Below are 21,225 nucleotides of genomic sequence, written 5' to 3' on the forward strand. Positions count from 1 at the left end.
TAAATCTCTTCTCTAATAGTCTTCTCTAAAGACTTGAATGGACCCACAGGATGAATAGAGAGGCTCTAAAGCACCGCTCTGCTAACAACACAAGACCATTACATAAACCACGCTGAGACTTCAGGACTAATAAACTAACCTCACAGACACAATCCTGTTACCGCGGCAGCCTCACATAAGCACACACGCACAACGTGCAAAACAACAATATCATTCATATTAGCGCCACGTAACCTCATCAACTCTCTCTGTCTCTTTAGCCGGAGTGGCAGTGGTCATTCACTGTGGCACAGACAGACTGGTCTGGCTGTTGCTGCAGCTTGTCCACTCAGGACACAGATGGTTCAATCAGTCAGCAATTCCACCCTGTACAAAACACACCAGTATTAATACAACTGCAATCTGTGAAACTAAATCATGTTGGCTGGCCATTACATGACCACAGCAAAGGACAGAGGACAGAGGACAGCACTGAAGGGCTTTCTGGCCTGCACACACTCCGCCCCACTTTCTGCCTTCCTCTTTCATACAGACACACGTACACAAACACACACGTACACTTACAGACACACGTACGAGACGTTGCACACCCAATCACACACAGAACAACACAGAAGCACTTGAATTCTGCCTGACACCACAATCTAAAGGTTTGGGCCTTTGGGGAAACAGCAGGAAACATACTGATTGGTTTTGCACCTTGAATTCAGTGTTCTCTGTATTCAACAAGGAACTGAAAGTGGGTCTGAAAGACATCATGTGACCTCGTCAGAACACGCCGTGCAGCTACAGCAGAGCAGGCCAGATGCCACAAGTTACACCCATGACACATGTCTGCACTCTTCACTATGTATTTGGTCAGTGTTTTTCCTCTGACCTCTGTGAGAAATCAGGCCATTCAGATTACAGTTGACCAGTGCAGATGGACACATACACACATACACACACATACACATACTCACATACACACACTCGTCTGCCCACTCCCCCTCTTCACTCTGAATTCAAATCACATTGAAAACCTTTCATATATGCAAAGCCAGTACACACAGCTTGGTGTAGGACGGAGTCAGCAGAAAGGTTGGAGTACGTGAGTACGAGAGTGTGAAGTGTGTGTGACAGGAGGGGCCCTGTAGGCCAGTGCTACTCTGCATGGCATGTTCCCTACACTCTGAGTGTCACTGACCTGAGAGCAGTGCTACTCTGCATGGCATGTTCCCTACACTCTGAGTGTCACTGACCTGAGAGCAGTGCTGCTCTGCATGGCAGGTGACACAAATACACAGATTTCTATAAGAAAGAGGTTCATAAAAATTCAATTCACTTCATTGATCCCAACGGAAATTCAAATGTTGGAACGAGGCGTAGATCCTGGTCGTTGGATTAAGGGTACCAAACCACTTAGCATAATCCAGATGACAGAGCTACGTCCGCGTCTATTATCCTTTGCAGTAGAAGTCATATTTTATAGCCGTAGAACCAGGCACAAACAAACAAACAAACAGACGCACGTCATTTGAGATTAGTCATTCTGACCCAGCCACGGCAGTAGCCTGCCTAGAGCCAGGCTCTATCTGAACCAGCACAGCAGATTAACAGAGGCAGATTTAAACTGGTGTGAGGATGAAGAGGTCCAGAGGGGGGGGGGGGGCAGATAAGGGGATATGGTTTATGAGGTGAGGCGTTTAGAACTGTCCTCTGAGCCAATTAGACTCACAGGACAATAAACTGACAGCGGCTTTATCACATGACCTGACTGGATGGTAAAGCTGGTCTCTTAACACAGCCTAACCAACCACGACCAGTTCTGGTTTCAAAACCTCCTTTTGGAGGCATTTACTTTAGACCTGTGTCTAAACCCCTCATCTCCATAAAACGGATCCACTGCACATGAAAGAGAGAAAACCTTGAATAAGCGCCAAACATAAACGCTATATTTGTCTGAGTGGACATATTTTGCTGCATAGGCCCGACTTTCATCTTATAGACCTGGTCGACGTATCCTCATTTAGGTTCTCTCGCTGTAGTCCAACCTCTTCTGTGCTTGTGCATACCCACGCAGGGCTGACCCTGGCTGCTGCTGTCTTCCACTGTGCTGCATCACAGAAACCCTCAGTATCACTGGAAAGGAGAACAGGACCTTGACAGTCCTAGCTGCTGAGAGCATGATTGACCCTAACCAAAATAGCTTTAAAGTTTGGATACGATATGGAAATAGGATACAGTCATTTAGTCGGTTGATTGTTATTTGGAGGGGAAAAAATTGAACCCGCGGCTAAAATGAATGCTTAGTATTCAAACATGATAACCCCGGGATTCGGAGAACTCTTGTCTGTGCTGTGAGTCATCATCCCGCTGCTTTCTCCACAGCTCCAGGGAGGAGAGGGGGAGCAGCAGGGAGATGGTACCCACAAGGGGCAGCTTATTTTGGGGCAGAGTAGCTGTCAGACCCCCCTGGAGGCTCCAACACAGCAGACAAACACAGCAAACACACACACACACAGGACTAACCAAAACTGCTCGATTTATTTTGAATCTGCATAATCTAGTGTGAAGCCACAGAACACTTCCTGTTCAGACAAGGTACCATACTACCACTGATTCTCAGCAATGTCCACTTGCAATGGAACACACACTCATGTACACAATACATACTACACACACAAACAGGACACGCCTATCTGTATTCAGGTCAAACACTGGGTAGGGCCGGGAGAGGCCTCTGGTAGATAACTTAAGGCTAATTGCTGTTCCAGCTGCATTGCTAGCTACGTGCTCTGACCTGCAGCGCTCTGAGTGAAGGTAAAATAGGGACCGTAGGACAGGCAGCCAGGTAAAAACATGATGGAAGACTGTTAGGATCTCTCCTCCAGCCTAGGAAACAGACAGGAGCAGTTCCTCACCTTTGTAACCAACACAGAGGGGCTGTCACTAAGGACTGAGCAGAGATACTGAAGGTGTTGGGATTAAACAGAGTCGTGTGTGTGCGTGAGGGAGGGTATTTGTTTGTGTGTGTCATTAGATGCAGGAGGTTTGAATAATAGTCTGTGTGTGGAGGAGATATTGAGAGTACCTGTGTGTGTGTGTGTGTGTGTTTGTGTGTGGGTGTGTACTTGTTTGTTTGCGTATTTGGGTGAGGATTTGTTTGTTTATTGTTTGTGTGTGTGTGTCATTAGACACTGCAGGTTTAGACGCAGTGCAGTCTCATTACTGAAGAGTTTCGTCTCTTTGTAAGCCAGGCTGCTTCTCTGGGGTGTGAAAGCACCACAGTCAGCCCTGCTGGGACCCAGGCTCCACTGCTTCAATCTCCACACAGAAGAAAGAGGGGGTGTAAGAGATAAAAGCAACTTAGAGCTTAATAACTAACTCGTAACTAGCGTAATTCCAGCTTTTTAAACACGCTCGGGTGAGTGCAGATAACAGAATGATGTGTCAGCAACAAAGCCCTTTATTTTGATTTGATTTAGAAGGCCCACAGAGGCCTAAGCAGCCCCTACGGTCTCATTAGCCCTGCTCAGATGTGCGTGTGTGTGTGTGTGTGTGTGTGTGTTTACGTGTGTGTGTATGTGTGTGATTCTGTCCCTCCACACCTAATGAATCATTTAGACTGATGATGGAGACAGGGCAGGGACCTAGAGCAAGCAGAGAGCAGCTTCTCTCTGTGTCCCTCCACCTCCCCCTCCACCTCCCCCTCCACCTCTCCCTCCACCTCCCCCTCCCCCTCCCCCTCCACCTCCCCCTCCCCCTCCACCTCCCCCTCCCCCTCCCCCTCCACCTCCCCCTCCCCCTCCACCTCCCCCTCCCCCTCCACCTCCCCCTCCACCTCTCCCTCCACCTCCCCCTCCACCTCCCCCACCTCTCCCTCCACCTCCCCCTCCCCCTCCACCTCCCCCTCCACCTCTCCCTCCACCTCCCCCTCCACCTCTCCCTCCACCTCTCCCTCCCCCTCCACCTCCCCCTCCACCTCCCCCACCTCTCCCTCCACCTCCCCCTCCCCCTCCACCTCCCCCTCCACCTCTCCCTCCACCTCCCCCTCCCCCTCCACCTCCCCCTCCACCTCTCCCTCCACCTCCCCCTCCACCTCCCCCACCTCTCCCTCCACCTCCACCTCCCCCTCCACCTCTCCCTCCACCTCTCCCTCCACCTCCACCTCCCCCTCCACCTCTCCCTCCCCCTCCCCCTCCACCTCCCCCTCCACCTCCCCCTCCACCTCCCCCTCTCCCTCCACCTCCCCCTCCCCCTCCACCTCCCCCACCTCTCCCTCCACCTCCCCCTCCACCTCTCCCTCCACCTCTCCCTCCCCCTCCACCTCCCCCTCCACCTCCCCCTCTCCCTCCACCTCCACCTCCCCCTCCACCTCCCCCTCCACCTCTCCCTCCACCTCCCCCTCCACCTCCCCCTCCACCTCTCCCTCCACCTCCCCCTCCCCCTCCCCCTCTCCCTCCACCTCTCCCTCCACCTCTCCCTCCACCTCTCCCTCCACCTCCCCCTCCACCTCCCCCTCCACCTCTCCCTCCACCTCCCCCTCCCCCTCCACCTCCCCCTCCACCTCTCCCTCCACCTCCCCCTCCACCTCCCCCACCTCTCCCTCCACCTCCCCCTCCCCTCCACCTCCCCCTCCACCTCCCCCACCTCTCCCTCCACCTCCCCCTCCCCCTCCACCTCCCCCTCCACCTCTCCCTCCACCTCCCCCTCCCCCTCCACCTCTCCCTCCACCTCCCCCTCCACCTCCCCCACCTCTCCCTCCACCTCCACCTCCACCTCCCCCTCCACCTCTCCCTCCACCTCTCCCTCCACCTCCACCTCCCCCTCCACCTCTCCCTCCCCCTCCACCTCCCCCTCCACCTCCCCCTCCACCTCCCCCTCTCCCTCCACCTCCCCCTCCCCCTCCACCTCTCCCTCCACCTCTCCCTCCACCTCCCCCTCCACCTCTCCCTCCACCTCCCCCTCCACCTCTCCCTCCACCTCCCCCTCCACCTCTCCCTCCACCTCCCCCTCCACCTCCCCCTCCCCCTCCACCTCTCCCTCCACCTCTCCCTCCACCTCTCCCTCCACCTCTCCCTCCACCTCTCCCTCCACCTCTCCCTCCACCTCCACCTCTCCCTCCACCTCTCCCTCCACCTCTCCCTCCACCTCCCCCTCCACCTCTCCCTCCACCTCTCCCTCCACCTCTCCCTCCACCTCCACCTCTCCCTCCACCTCTCCCTCCACCTCTCCCTCCACCTCCCCCTCCACCTCTCCCTCCACCTCTCCCCCTCCTCCTGGTACCTGGTACGACCCGTCCACATTCTGAGGGAAAGAGGAGAATGTAGAACAACATGACATGGACATGGCCACAGGCTTGGAGGGAGGGAGGGAGGGAGGGAGGGAGGGAGGGAGGGAGGGAGGGAGGGAGGGGGGTTCTAGAGAAAATCAATAAATTGTTATCGCTCCATTTACAATGTGTAGAGCTCCGCTCCAACTAAACAAGCCCCGAGAGAACAACACTCAAATGGAAACAACAGGATACAGAAATACAAACATACACGCACGCACATGCACGCACAAATATCCACATGTGAAGGGGATAACCCAGGGTACAAGCTGTACTACACAGAGGGGGTCACCGTCCTGTAAGAATAACACTGTACAGAACACTCTGTCTCAGCATCAGTGCGCGTGTGTGTGTGTGTGGGATCTGAAAAGATGTAATCCCCTTTTTTCTATACTTCTTTTGTCATTTGAGATTTTTAATCTCCTTTTTTTCCCCAGAGCAAAGATTACCCAGCGGGCAGTGCTCTGAACAGAGGGCATCATCCGCAGAGTCCAAAATTGTCAAACGATGGAGAGAGGACGGACAGAGAGTGAGACAGAGAGAGGGAGAGTACATTATATGATGGTCTTCTCAGAATCGTCGGCCTCTTTGTAAACATGTAAGTCAGCAGTGGAGCCATCAGACAGGAGATCTTCGAGGCCTGGAGTGATGTTTTAGCACTAACGTGTGCAAACGCGCACACACACACACACAGCAGAGTTCTGTCTGCTGTGCTGTGCTTTGAGGGTGAGAGGGAGACAGGGAGGGGCACAGCTGCATTCCACACCTCGAAAGAGAACTCCATTTTTGGAGTACTGATTAAGAACAACCAGTGCTTCACAGTCAAAGGACACACACACACACACAACTACTTAAAGCAGTCATATGGTCTGGGTGTGCTGCAGACATGCACTTGTTAGAGCTCTCAGGACATTACCTCCATACCACATCTGACTGGGGTCAAGTGAAACCAATAGCTAGATAATTGATCTGGTTCACACTCTCCCATCAACGTTACATAAGGCTAGTGAGTGTGCTCATCAGAGCTGTCAGGAAGAATACAACGACCCATGGCACACAGGAAGGTCTCGCCGGTCTGTCTGTGACAGTGGCTAGTGTTTGGTGAGTTCTGCATAGCATTTGTGAGTGTGTATACTGTAACCGCAGCAAACAGTAGTATATTGTCATCTTAAATAAAGAAAACCTATCTTTGAATGAGACAACAGTGCTCTATGATATAAATCCTCCTTGTGTGTGTGAGAAGTGACGGTGAGTGACGGGATGAATGCCGAGTAGTTGAGAGAGTGTGAGTGTTGGCTCGGAGACAGGGAGTGTGTGTGCAAGTGTGTGCCGGTGCTATTTGTGAGTTTGGATGCTGTATCTGTTTGATGGGCTCTGGATTTGAGTGTGTGTTAATCCACACGGTGTTACTCGTACAGACTGCATCTCTACTGGTCCGTCAGTGAGTATCTGTACACTGCAGGCTTAGCCAACTCAATCCCTAATCCAACTACAGAGACTGACTGAGAGAGAGAGAGAGAGAGAGAGAGAGAGAGAGAGAGAGAGAGAGAGAGAGAGAGAGAGAGAGAGAGAGAGAGAGAGAGAGAGAGAGAGAGAGAGAGAGAGAGAGAGAGAGAGAGAGAGAGAGAGAGAGAACTTGAAAGTAATGCCTGAGGAGCCTGCTTGTGGTGTGTAGAAGTGTACTGTTAAAAGGAAGTGGGTCTGTCATCCCGTGGCACTGTTAGAACTGTTGGAGCATCTTCACTTGTCACTGACTCCATCTGAGGTGGACTTCCTGTCCCCTTTAAAAACGGATTCTCCGATAGAACTGTTACCCAACACTTCCAGGTAGCAGAGGGAGAACGTAAGAGAGAAAGAGAAAGGGGAGGCGAGAGAGTGAGAAAGAGAGAGAGAATGAGAAAGAGAGAGAGAGAATGAGAAAGAGAGAGAAAGAGAAAGAAAAGAAAAAAGAAAAGAAACAGGCAGATATAAAAAAGGAAAAACTGAAGGAGAGAGTTGCAGAGATGCACACCCCTGACCCAGTGAAATGCCTTTGAGCCTCATTCATGCATTCAGACATCAGAGAGGGAGAGGAGAGAAGGGGGTTCAGTGTAGGGAGAGGAAGAGATACCATGAAGGCGGGAGAAGATATCAGAAGAAAAGTCTGCATTGGGAGGTTGGGGGAGCGAGAGATTGCTCTGGTTGCCCTGACAACAGAACGGAATGACAGAAGCAACAGTTCACCATCACGCCCAACGGAGAGTGTCTAAGAGTTTCTGACCATCACTCACTGAACACATTAAATACCACATCCCCCTCCTCCCTCTCTCTATTCACCTTCTTTCTCCATTATCTCTTCCAACACAATCAAATGGTTGTTGGTGAGTGGTGACTGGGCTGTCGGAGGGAAGGCTGTGTTCTCCTGCAGGACACAGCCACGAGGGGTTGGATTCTTAAACTCAGAACACAGACCTGTGGCACAGTTTACTGACAACAAAAGGTGCCCCCAGCTGGATGTACAACAGGGTGTTTTGTGCCCATTGCCAGCCAGTGAGGAGGACTCACAATGCTGTGCCTATCTCACCAGACACTGGTTAAGGAGCTCTGAGCTGCAGTAAATTACACTCACAACAAAGGCTACTCAACGGCCTGTTACTCAATCTACTCAACGTGCATGACGTGAGCACATGCGCAGAGACACACACACTAAATTAAATTAGTCCAAGAAAGCTGTAAATTAGACCCCAGGCAGCAGGCTGTAACACTGAGTACCTGCATGTGCGCTTGAGAAAACTGCATCTTACAAAACTCATTCCTGCCCAAGGGCACACTTCTGAGGAAAAAACTGAGGAAAAAACATCCCCCATCCCTTCCTCACACTCTCTGCCACATGACACACAGCGGCAGAGCAGGAAAAGCTGCTACAGGAAAAGCACAGTGTTGGGGGGAAAAGATACTCAAGAACCAACACATCAAATCTCTCATAAACACAGGGCAGAGATTACCTTTGGGAGTTATCAGTGAAGATTAACAGAATCTGTGACTTTATGAACCCAGTCAAATGTTCTTATTAAAGCATAAAGGTCAGAGCACAGTACCAACAAATAACCCTTTTAACATCAACCTACTTGTTTGGTCAACATATTAGAATATCCCCCTTAACCTTTAGCTATGGAATGAGCTGGACCTCAATGCAGTGTAGGCTACAGGATCGATTTACCATTCCCTGTAGCTAGGCATTAGATCGTGCTCTGGTGAGCCATATGTCTACTGGGTGCAGCAGGGTGGTGGGTGTGCTGCTGACTTGGTGATCAAATCATGTGTAACAAGCTAGTTATAACAAGGTAGTTCAAATAACCTTAACAACTAATTAAGTTGGATCTCGTTTGAAACTATCTATGCAAAGCATGCAGGCATGTGATACCCCATACTTCGCTTGGAAGAATGCTTCACACATCTTAATCTGTTTCTACAATTGCTTGTATTTCACATGTCGATAGATAAGCTAATTCTCTTTACAGCTTCCTTTGAATGCTATGCTGGTACAGCGCCGATGTCACAAGGCCGCCCATGATAGAGAACATCTGGCGACACAATTTGCTTTCGACGAAATAAAAGCTCTTCGAGAGACTTTTTCTAGGTTTAACCTACTTTGCTATCAAACTGCAAACCCATACTGAAGTACTATATATCTGAGTAAGTTACAACACTTGATTAGTCATTTGAGTGCAACCGTCTTCAAATATCTTTACAAATCACCTGTCAAACCTATTTTTTTTTAGTTTAAATTGTGGCGTGCTGCAACTTGCACAGTTTAAGTTAGATGCATAACACAAACTTTGTCATTCAACCGCAGACAATCGAATATGAAGGTTGAGATATATCTGAATTGCAAGTAGTTTATATCACTATTTGCTAGTTGATTTATATTGAGAATTAGTTAGTATATAGGCTAGAACAAGTAGTTACATCTTATTTAGAGATACTCCGCGAAAAAAACAGGGTCAGGGATTCCAAACTACACCACACAATATCAACCGGCTATACTAGCCAGCAACGTAAATTTGTAGCAGCACAATCTGGACTGAGTCACAATGGTCATCACCGATGTAGCGAAAAATCTAATAGCTAGCCGAGTAAGTAGTGTATTAGCTGGTACGTGGCTTTTAAAAAATTAGCTACCATTCAGTTAATAGAATTCTAGCCGAATTAGCAAGCTATACGTTTGTCATTACTATTAGTCTTACGTTGACTGCACCATGAGTTAACGTTAGCCTTTCACAGCCAACCAGCATGCATATTAGCATAGCCTTATTTCTAGATTCAGCTAAGCAGCGCTTAAATGTACAAGGTATATATTTACCATTTCAATGCAGAACCTGCCTGTGACTGTATCTTTCTAATCCTGAAGAACTTTTACCCACAGCGACATCGGCCGTGGGCATAGTCCCGTAGACTAGTCCGTAAATGGAATCTCCAAAGTTGACAGCCTTCGCTAACTGTCCATCACACCGTGAAACAGAGTGGTGTCACTTGTCGCTGAATGCACGGTGATCCATGAGTCTCGGTACTCCTACAACCCGAAACACCAAACAATGTGCGATTGGACTCCGCCCCCTGCATGCAAGTGGGCATTGTCGTATAACAATGTCGTATGCTTATTGACCAGCAGTACATAAAGTCAGCGGTATTTCGTAAATGGGAAAAGAACGGTGACAAAATGTCCATGTGCTTGTAGGCACAATACTTTGCACAGTAACTGATGTATTTAGTGAGTAGAACAATGAGAGTGATGTTGAATTAAAGAAGAGTAAATTGAGCCTATCTTCAAGCTGTATAAGCATATCACCCAATGGATAGCCGATACCCTACAATGGCTAAGGGACAAAGCATCTGTGTTAATAATTCAAAGTGAAAATCTCTTTCATTGTCATGCATTTTGCAAGACACACGGGGCCGACTATACTGAGAAATGAATTAGTGTTACACATCGAGAATTTGTCATCTTTATAAATTAATTTACTGAAACACATTTAGAATAATTTATAAACTATGTGCATTTTGTTTTTAATAGTTTAAAACCAGAAAATGAAGCAGGGATGTACTACAACAAATAACAAGAGTCACTCTTTCCACTGCTGTAATGCAAATGATGACTAAACGGGAAAAGTTGAATGTCCCTCTTGAAATGATGAGTGGCTGGCACTTGAGATACACTGCAGTTGTAAACTCAACACCAATGTTCCTCTGCAGTGACAGTAGCTCCTCTGGCTTATGCTGAATGAGTCACGCGGTCGTTAATCTGGCCGTTGACAGGTGGACGTTCTGAGAGAGGATGAATTGGCAGGGAGGGACATGACATAGAACATCACCTGGCACAGAGGGTACCAGCCAGTGGGGTCGGAGAGGGTGACGGGCATGGACGTCTGGCCGTCTGCCAGCATCCGATCAGATTGGAAAATGGAGTGATTCATTACAGGATATTATATTAGTGTGTGTGAGGAAGGGGGGAGACTAATTAGAGGTTGATTACATGTGTTCTGTCACATCCAGCACAGATTTCAAATATCCGTCAACTTCAGGTCGTTTTAGTACTCCATTGTGTAAGATCCTCAAGGATCATTTTACACCAACCTATCTGTATTGACCAGGGACATTTGTATGTTTTTATGATATGGAACATTTGTGTTTATTTGTGTCTACATGGCTGTTGCAGCATTGTGTATTGACTTGTCAAGGTCCATTAGCCACTTCAACAGCTACACAAACAACCTCTCTTTCACACACACACACACACACACAGAAACACATGCAAGGCTGCTCCTCCCTCCTTTGTGAATGTAAAGCTACATTCTGTAAAATAAGATAATCTCATAACTCATAAAAAATTAAACAGCATTTTTATCTTTTTTGTTCCTTTTGCTAAATGTCACCGGTCCTGCCTGTTGACCAAACCCATTCAAATGTGGGATCCCATTACTCAGGCAGAGATAAGCACATAGAGCTTCATTGATATTCCGAATACATGCAGAAACCAATGGATTGTTATTGTGTGTATGTGGAGCAGTGTGTGTGTGAGAACTCATTGTCACTGGGTTCCATTGTTCTCTATCACTCTGATGTTTGTGTTGGTTATGTACTTCCTGTTCTATTTCCTGGCTCTGTCAGAGACTAGACCACACCAAAGAGTATAGGCACTCCTTGCCTTAATACTCCTTGACCACACTCAGACCTCCATCCTTTGGGTCTCCGGAACGCTAATGTTCAGTTATAGAATGCTGAGGTGGAGTTCTGAAATGATAAGACTGGGGTTCTAATACATCATTTCATTTGGCTTGGACAGAAATGACAAAGCTCCTCATTAATCTAAAAAACTGTACAGACTGTGTGTGTATGTGTGCTGTCTTTTGCCTTTTAGTCACATAAGAGGGTGCACTTGTCATCTGAGCTGTGTGGATCCCTTTCCGTGGAATAATGAGTTAGTTTCATTTCATTCCTTTGTCCCTTGTGGGTTTCAAACTGCTGAGCCAAACACAAATGTGTTTCAGACACACAGGTCACTGGTCTAAGGGTTACACTCAGTAGAGATGGTAGAGAAAGTGTTTACTTTGTGGGAAAAGACAGATTCAAAGCGCACCCTATCCTTGGTGTACAGTATGTGTGTGTGGTGTGTGTATGACAGCAATATATCTGATTGTGTTCCTATTAGCATCTAATGTCTTCCTCTTGTCGTCAGTAAGACACAGAATAAAGGCTAGCTCCATGCATACAGTACCTCATACACTACCCTCTCCAATCTCACTATCATGAGTTATGAGTGGAGCCCATTGCCAAAGATCACATTGTCCATATATTTCACCCCCTCTCTGGCATTCGTCTCTCTCCCTCAACTATTGACTCAATTTCTTTCCCTGTGTTTTTCACTTCTGTTTAGAAAACATCTTTCTGCTGGAGTATTATTAAATGACAGATGCTATATTTCTTTTTAATAAATACGGTACATGCCATGATTCGCGCACATAAACACATATAAACATACACACAGGTTCTACAAGCAGACTAATCCGTTTTGACATTCTCATACATCAGCCCATAGCAATCAACTCAGAGGCTTGTTGCTGTCTGCCCCTGTCAAACATTATTACCACAGTGACTACTGGCCTGTCAAAGACAACCCCATGGTGTGGAAATTGTATCATAACTTATAACGGACCAGGAAAGGACTGAGGTGGAGTGGTTCTCTCTGGAGAGGGGTGAGAGACAGATTTACATTTACATTTAGTCATTTAGCAGACGCTCTTATCCAGAGCGACTTACAGTAAGTACAGGGACATTCCCCAGAGGCAAGTAGGGTGAAATGCCTTGCCCAAGGACACATCGTCAGTTGGCATGACCGGGAATCGAACTGGCAACCTTCGGATTACTAGCCCGATTCCCTCACCGCTCAGCCACCTGACTCCCCTCAGATCACCACAACTTCTTCTTTTCTCTTGGTCTCTCTTCCTCTCTCTTTCTCTTCTGCCTCACTAGGCCTGGACATCAGACTAAGAGACTCACTGCCCCTCCACCCCCCCCCCCCCCCCCTTTTGAGAACCACAGCACATTGATATATAGATGTATTGTATGGGTATGGGAGTAGTAGGGATGGGTAAGGGTGCAGGGGGGGCTTGAAAGCTGAGGAGAATAGTCCACAATCCCCTGACCCCTCCCACTCAGCAGTGTGCTTTGTGACAGCACAGTGGGGCAACCAAGGGGCTCATAAATACAAGAGTAAATGGAGCAGTGGCAAGGTAGGGCCCCTGCAGTAAATCCATGTCCTAAAGGCAAGGAAACCCAACAAAAAGAGTCTCTCGACATTATTTCCACCAGTGAAACTACATCTACTTTTGCAGAGAAATAGAAAGAAGACTGACGTGGATGACACACCAGTGAAAACTAGACACATGCCATAACATGACAGAACCCACCTTGCCCTTTTTTCCTTTGCAAGGACGACCTATATGACCTGTGGTCCTACAGCCAAAAGCAATGAGTCCCATGGTGTACTTGGATTCCATCAACTTTCAAAGAGAAAGAGAGATCCGATAGGTCAATCTCTCAGAGAGGGGCTTCATGACCCAACACCACAAGTCACTCTTTCATCTTTATCTATGAGAGAGTACACACACAAGCTGACATTTCAACCCTTTTCTCTCTATGAGCGTTCTAAAGACCATTCTGAGTGTGGATATTGACCATAGTGGAGCTGAGAGAGAGAGAGAGAGAGGGCAGGAAAAGACAGGGAGAGAGCTGAGACAAAGAGACAAAAGAGACAGGTCACAGCCAGAGATAAAGTGCTCCTGTGAAGACAATAACAAAACTCCCAGAGACTGACATATCCTGCCTGATAAAGCGTCATCAGTATTCACCTGTCAGACCAACAATGAGGCAGACATGCATCTGGTTATGACAGTCACATTCAAAAAGATTGTGTGTGTGTGTGTGGTGTGTGGTGTGTAGGTGTGTGTGTGTGTGTGTGTGTGTGTGTGTGTGTGTGTGTGTGTGTGTGTGTGTGTGTGTGTGTGTGTGTGTGTGTGTGTGAAAGAGAGACGCACATGTTGGGTCATTTGCATTCCATTCACCAAAATTGTGAATCAAACTCTTTCTTGTTGTGTTTAATAATTTAATTTAATTAAAATTCAGTTAATGTTAACAGTAGATGATAACAAATCTAAATAAACTTAGATTCCTCAGCAGTATTGACACACAGAGGAATACTCTTAATGCCTCATTAAACATATCTTTACACATTTATAGTTATGGTAAGAAAAGCAAGAAAAACTGTGCTTGTAAAGGGCAGTTCATGAATACTTTACATGAGATGCCAACTTCCATGACACATTCTAAAAGAGGATGGGTGAGTGAATGTCTGTTTGCTATCAGGGTGATGGCCTGATTGCTGTGAAATTGGAATCTAGAAAACCTCCAGGGTACAACCCTTGTTCCCATGGGGACACAAGGAATGACAGATCTGCGATGAAGACAAGAAGGTGAACATGCAGGATGAGAAGGCGACTAGGGTGCCCACAAGGGGTAAAAAACGTGACGGAGATATTAGCGATGAGATGAAAGTTCGCTTTTAAGTTTCTCTAACGGGTTTGCAGAACTCTTATCAGAAAACCCCCAAATGGTAGGAAGATGGGTGTTTTCACACGCAGCAGGAGATTCAGAGCGTAATCAGAGTGACTCAGCTGCGGGGGGCGTATGGGGTCAGGGGAGGCGGGCTGGGTTGCGTAACACCACATAATGGCAGCTGCCATGTTGGCTATGTATTCATGTTGGAGAAGCAGGCTTTGATCATGTTTACTCAGCACCTTCATGGAAATCACTTGCCTCAGGCAGGCTTCAGAGTCCCCCAGGGAAGGCTCAACCACTTTAAGAACTCCTTTGTCCCTCTTCATCAAATCCCTGCATGGCGAGTCATCCAGAGACAAACCCCTGTTACTATGCCATGTACCCCAAAACTGAGTTCACTTTAAGATGAGTTTATGGGGATGAGGCTGCTTTGCCCTGACTGTCCAGTACATATTAAATATGTCTTGTTTGTGAATTATGTTATGTGTGATGATTACAGGTGTGTTGTACAAAGGGCAATGTGCAATTGATTGATGGATGGCAGTTGGTATATGAATAGTAGGTATTGTCTGTGCATTTGTATAAAGTGATAGTCTGTGTGTGTACTGTACGCATGCACTGCATGTTTATGTATTTTAACGGCAGAAACTGTACGGTATGTGTCCAAGATAAATTTCCTTCTGGACAATACATTTTATCTTATCACAGAGGCTAAACCTACAAACACAGTGAGAAATGGTACAGCCCACAGACACACACATATTCTGTTTGTATTCTGAATGCGTACTGTCAAAACAAGTTCTCTGATTTAGATTTTGATGGGATGCAAAAACAGATTATGGCCACTGAGCGCCTTGTATCCAAGTACCACATCAGTTACCATGGCATCTGCTGTGTCCTCAGATAAGAGTGAAGACTATTATAAGAGGTTCCCTCAATATCAGCGCAAACATCAGGTTTCAGAAATCTGTTTGGAGTACCCACACAAGGTTGTTCAAAATGTGCTATCAACCTTTATCACAGGTTCAGAATGCCCAGCTCTAATGGAACACAAACATGTTATTGAGCTGGCCAAGACAGGCAGTGGCACATTAGGCAAGAAATACACAAACAAGTGATCTACATAGAAAGACTCTTTCCCACATGTCCAATTAGTGGTGTATGTCTGGTCTAACAGGAAGGCCCCCATTAGACTAGTCACAGTATGGTATGTAACTTGGAAAACACACACACATACACACACAACCTAAGAAAGAGAGGGATAACTCAAGCAACTGGACAGTCAGGGGAGCCAAAGGAATATTATCTCATGACAAAGTCCTGCTGCCATCATTAGAGAATGTCCTTGAAAGATGGCCATAAAGATGGGCAGATGAAATGGAGAGAAATGTGACAGAAACAGACATGCTACAGCAAACAGTTCACATAAGATAACATAACACCCAGCAGATATACCACATTCCACTATGAGAGATGTCAGACAGGCAGAGGGTTATGAAGAGGCCTTTCTCTAATTAAGGACACATGTATCATGTATGACTTGTTTTTATGGCTTTTGACTAGTACGCTCACACACACACGCTCTCACACACACACACACACACCACACACACACTAACCCACAAACATGCATAGACATGGTGAAACTCGTCTGACACAAGAACCAACTTCCAAACAACTGAAAGCACAAACCTGTATTCTTGACATTTCATTATGTTGTACGTACATTACAATGTTTTAAGTAATAGGAGTTAACTTCTACCTTTAAGTAGCCACACTGGTTAACAAGTTCTTTACCATGACTCCAAGTCAGTACTGTCCTAAACACAACACAGCAAGTCTTTTTTTGCATTTCTAGCTGTGAACAGTCTTATAGATACTGAAGTGTTGTCTTTCTCTCCCTCCAAGCCCATGTGACACAGGTCAAAGTCTGCACATGACCTACAGACAGGCTCCAAAAACACCGCTGACATCATGTGACTAAACTACTGACTCGATTTAGTGCAAAAACAGCAGTTCTATTACACACACTGAACACAGAATGCCCTCTGTCAAACTGAAATAAACACACACTCATTGACATGGACACTTAACGTACAAAATACACACAACACACACAAACACCCTACCTCTGTAACGTGGATCAATGGGATTGCACTGATATTCCTCCTCATCTTCCTCTTCCTTAGGGTTGGGGCAGAGGGTCAGAGTGCATCTCAACTATCTTCATAAGAGTACTACAGATCAGAGAGCTGTCTTCCTTTAAGAGGGTAGCCCTCTAGAGGAGGAGTGTGTGAGTGCCTATACTGTATGTGTGTGTTTGTTTTGCTATCCTCTAACAGTATTGCGAAAACCCTTACTTCCTGTGGGTGGATATAGGCCAGGCCCAGATTGCTAGCCTCTAACCAGTTTAACCAGAACTCCCCTGTACATTTATGACTCCTCCACAATTGGAATCTCCCCTGGAAACTGCCTCCCATTCCATCCTGTCCCCCTGCTGTACTGTTGTGTGCTGTTCAAGTGGATCCTGCCCTGTTCCTGCAGGCTTAGGAGAGACACCCTTATAAGGCAGCAGGCTGCCCCAGCCTGAGGTTTCTGATTCTTATCATCCCCTCTCCTGCCTGTTCCCTAGCGCCACCCTGAGCACGATTCACCACGGCAACCACTCAATCATTCATTACCTCTGTGACCAATCAGGAGTCAGGGGTCAGAAGATGGAGAGGAGATGTCCAGCAGGTAAAGGGATAGAGAGAGAGAGAGAGAGAGAGAGAGAGAGAGAGAGAGAGAGAGAGAGGGAGGGAGGGAGGGAGGGAGGGAGGGAGGGAGGGAATTTAGCGTGGGAAACTGGGCCCCTGGTTAGTGATGCTGGTGTCGAGGAATCCCATCCCCTGCTTGTCTGAGCTCAGCCCCTCAATGGGCACTCTGACAGGACTGTAATTCTGTAACTCCACATAACAGCCGGCTTGCTTGCCACTGTGTCTTCCAGGCTGGGCTGTGCTCCCCCTACCACATAAACATGCTCTGTTCAGTAAAGCTACTAATCTTCCCCTCTCTCTCTCTTTCTTTCTTTCTCTCTCTCCCTTTCCCTTTCCTTGTCTCTCTAGTGAGACACATATGGTAGCTCAAAGCTCAAGAGACCAAGTCAAAAGGACCCCAAATACCAAGAATAAAAAACATCACACTAACTCTAACCCATTAAACACAGCAAACACTCACAGTTTGGGGAATTCAAACGGACTCGATGTGTGCTATTTCAGCTCATTTATAAACACAGGAAGACTGGGATGAATAAGATAAGACAGAAGTGAAAAATTCTGAGCACACAAGTCTGGGGAAACAGACAGGGGTGGAGATATCAACTCAAAGTGACAGAGCAGTAGAGGAAGCTAAAAGGGAGATTTGGTGAGGCTTATACCAGCTGACATGGGGCTTGGCCAGCAGGTGCTGAAGAAAAGGGATAGAGGGAGATAAGGGGGGAGGTCAGCTAAGAAGATCCAGGGGGAAGGGGGGGAAAGATGTACCTTTTACAAAATGTGCCCCTGGCTCCTTTCTGATTCCCAGCTGGCATTACAACCAAGCACAGATGCCACCTCATTATACTCTGCCTCGGCAGGAGAGAAGACACAACACATGCAGACCTCATTGGTGTTTCCAGTTATGTTCATTACCAGAGAATGAGAGAAAGAGAAAGACTGTAAGGGGGGGTGGGTGGATTTTATCGAATAGGTCTATACAGGAAAATTATAGACCTGCTTGTTGTTTACAGTTTTGTTCTCTACGCCCTCGATTACACAGACTCAACAACCCACAGTGTATATACTTTAGATTGCCTGGATTGCACTCAAAAATGACCTAATGATTCTGCCTCATCTTTTGGATGTCTCTATCGTCACTTTTCACTACCCTTAAATCATGGTATGCTGTGTGGCAGTAAAGCTGGAAAAACCTGCCCCCCAAAAATTCTCCAAATTAAGGGTCCTTCAGAAGTCAAAAAAGGTACCCTTTCAAGCTACGTAAAAATGTTCCCTTTCCTTTTTTTCTGTCACTTTTGTAATTGTACGGGATATGTATTAATTCAAATAAAACTACTGAGCTGGAACATGGAGAAATATTCGACTGCATTGCGATACACAAAACGTAAATGCCAACACTGAAACACAAGATAAACAGTGCCACCTAGTGGGCAGTTGAGTCGACAGAAAAATAATTGAGGTTTCGCCCTAGTGATCGTGAAACAAATGCATAAGAGGGTTTTGTACCGTACATTGACCCCCTCGACCTCCTCCTCCAAGCTGCTCCCCCGGGAGAAAAGGGACGACAGTCTTCTCATTTAACAACCCCTGGGCCTTGAAGAGACAGAGCAGGCTTCAATCTCTAGTGATATCTAGGTATGACATGTACTCCTCTACAGGACTAGTGAGCAATAGCTGGATGATAAAGATCCAACATTCAGCTCCTTAATATAAGAAGCTTTATTATGACACAATACTCTGTCTTGGTATATCCACAGTGAACGTCCCTCTCTGTAAATACTCTGCCTCATATTACATTGTGCTACAGGCATCGGCTTAAATACAGTCGTACGTATTAGTTCAAGTACAAAATGTCAAACAAGGGGAAAACAAGTACATCAAAGATGCTAAGTTGAGAAACATCACGCTAAAACCACAATACAGTAAGGTAAACTCACCTCTCATTGTGCAGTCCCAGTGTGAGTGCTCAGAGCATATGAACAGAGGCTCTGAGGACCTGAGTCATCCTGTCAGTGGCATGTGTCTGTATGTGAGCGTAATTGTCCTTCCCCTGGGTATTCACACACCCTGATGTGATGCTCATCTGATGACCAGTCAGCACTAGAGTTACCAGGCACCCTTGTGTGAAATTCTGCAATCTACTCTTAGCTCAGCATAATCCTATTATACACAGTTACACACAAACCCACACACAGTGAAAAAGAGAGAGAGAGAGAGAGCGATCTACCAAAGTGAGGTGAGCATATTAATTTAACTAATGAAATCATGGATCTGTTAAACTCATGATATTGACTTAATTTCAACAGAAGTTGCAGGTCACCAGAAGCATGCAGCCTCATCAGATCACTCTACAACCACTTATATCTGTATAGAGACTTTATTGAGAGAAAAGGACACAGACAAGAAATCTGTCATAATTTACAGGGGGTCGAAGGTCAGATGGGGTCACCAAGTTCACTGGGCCCCAGCCTGGGGAGGAACCCACTCCTCGATCTTCTTGCGGGTAGTGGGGTAGGGCACATACTGCTGAGCTGAGCCGCTCACATTGAACTGGTGAATCTCAGCCAAGAACTTTTTGGGCACGGGGGGGTGTGTCGTGGGGGGATCATCAGTCATACAGTGCAGCCAGCGATGCCTAGAGAGATAAAGAGTAGGGAGTTTACCTCTGTAGCATCGAAACTAGAACCTGACTCTAAACACCTGTGCATTAAACACTTTAAACATACAATACTAACTCCATATTTATATTTGGAACTGGGATTGTGCTAAAACAGTATCTGCTGTAGCAGTTTATGTCAAACCGTGCCCAGTAACACCCAGTGATGTCCTTACCATTCTGAGGGCACCATGCTACCATCCACCTCCCACATGGTGTTCTTTCCATTCATCTCCGTGGTGTAGACCACCCAGCGGTGTCGTCCTACAGGGGAGAAGAGGAGGTATATCTCATGAAACGGAGTACAATTCTGTCACAGAACCAATATTCTGGTTTAGCTACCAAACAGCCATCTAAATCAGCAGGGATATCTGTGAGACCAGACCCCCCCACACACACACGCACACGCACACGCACACACACACAGTGTATTGTATGTCTTCCTATGGTGTGGGTACTCAAGCTTGTGTCGTCAGTCTTACCAAAGAAGTAACGTGCGTCTTCAAAATACTTGTTTCCATACTTGTCCTCACCAATCAGTGCTCCTGTTTTGACATCATTTACCCTATTTAGAAAATGAAGGGACACATTAACACTTTAGGGGAGATAATCAAATACGCATACGCATTTTGTTCGCATTTCGGTCTTTACCATCTAGCTCAGAGGTCTTCAACCCTGGTCCTCAGGGACCCCCTGTCCTGCATGTTTTAGATGTTTCCCTGCTCCAACACACCTGATTCAAATGAGTGGGTCGTTATTTAGCTCAGCAGAAGCCTGGTAACAACCTTTCATTTGAATCAGGTGTGTTGGAGCAGGGAAACATCTAAAACATGCAGGACAGGGGGTCCCTGAGGACCAGGGTTGAAGACCTCTGATCTAGCTAGTTATAACAGTGGGTAGCTATCTGGTAACAGTGCTATCTGAGCACCAAGGTGAGAAGTAAACGGGCTCTCTTGCATTACCTTACTTTACAAGTTTGTATGCGCTACTGGCTGTAAGTCTAGTTAGCTAAAACAGAATAATGGGACACTAGTATCTACCTTAGCAAGCAAGTACATGAACGTTTATGCATGATGTCAACTCCAATGCTAGCTAGCTACTAACTAGCTAAAGCTACTACTTGATAACGTGACACGAATATTGCTGTCAAATTGACGATGTGACGGTGCTTAAAACAAAAACATATCATATAATGACCTGAAAAATTGAACTAGTAGCCCACGAAGACCTCCATGACCTCCTATCTGTCCCAAAGCCCTTCGAAAGACCTGTACGTACTCCGCCATATTTACACAGGATTTTAGAGCGGTGGACAGTTCTACATGTAAATACTTCCGACCAGACAGTCGGAAATATTAGTATTAGGTTCCTCCTTTTAGTTGGCCACTGCAATGTACCCACTGCAAGTA

General features: G+C 46.7%; 2 protein-coding genes across 6 annotated transcripts in view; both read right to left on the reverse strand.

The window, feature by feature from the left end:
- The window catches only part of LOC134038130 (transmembrane and coiled-coil domain protein 3-like), a 22,539-nt gene extending 4,495 nt beyond the window's left edge, over positions 1-18,044 (reverse strand). Inside the window, exon 1 of one of the 5 annotated variants that reach the window (XR_009932636.1) lies at positions 16,537-16,913. Coding sequence is in view for 2 of the 5 variants with exons in the window: in XM_062483746.1 (XP_062339730.1) it covers positions 16,537-16,581 (45 nt within the window). In the remaining 3 variants the exon portion in view is untranslated. Of the gene's footprint in view, positions 1-3,590; positions 3,693-9,656; positions 9,897-16,536; positions 16,914-17,928 lie in introns of those variants that run through there. The other 4 variants (XM_062483749.1, XM_062483746.1, XM_062483747.1 and 1 more) reach the window with 4 other exon arrangements.
- A 1,474-nt stretch (positions 18,045-19,518) lies between these two features.
- Positions 19,519-21,157, reverse strand: ndufa12 (NADH:ubiquinone oxidoreductase subunit A12). The gene is made up of 4 exons (XM_062483049.1): positions 21,014-21,157; positions 20,299-20,381; positions 19,993-20,080; positions 19,519-19,795 (listed from the first exon to the last, which is right to left on the reverse strand). The coding sequence occupies exons 1-4, from the start codon at positions 21,100-21,102 to the stop codon at positions 19,615-19,617; spliced, it is 441 nt and encodes a 146-aa protein (XP_062339033.1). The 5' UTR covers positions 21,103-21,157; the 3' UTR covers positions 19,519-19,614.
- Between the last annotated feature and the right edge of the window lie 68 nt (positions 21,158-21,225).

The sequence above is a fragment of the Osmerus eperlanus genome, chromosome 17, assembly GCF_963692335.1.
Source record: "Osmerus eperlanus chromosome 17, fOsmEpe2.1, whole genome shotgun sequence".
NCBI lineage: Eukaryota > Metazoa > Chordata > Actinopteri > Osmeriformes > Osmeridae > Osmerus > Osmerus eperlanus.

What these genes read in the sequence shown, in the direction of transcription:
- ndufa12 (XM_062483049.1), bottom strand. Translation starts at nt 21,102, where the DNA reads ATGGCGGAGTACGTACAGGTCTTTCGAAGGGCTTTGGGACAGATAGGA. An exon ending in CTACTAGTTCAATTTTTCAG is followed by an intron (nt 20,382 to 21,013) that starts GTCATTATATGA and finishes TTTTCTAAATAG; the next exon opens with GGTAAATGATGTCAAAACAG. An exon ending in AGCATGGTGCCCTCAGAATG is followed by an intron (nt 19,796 to 19,992) that starts GTAAGGACATCA and finishes TTATCTCTCTAG; the next exon opens with GCATCGCTGGCTGCACTGTA.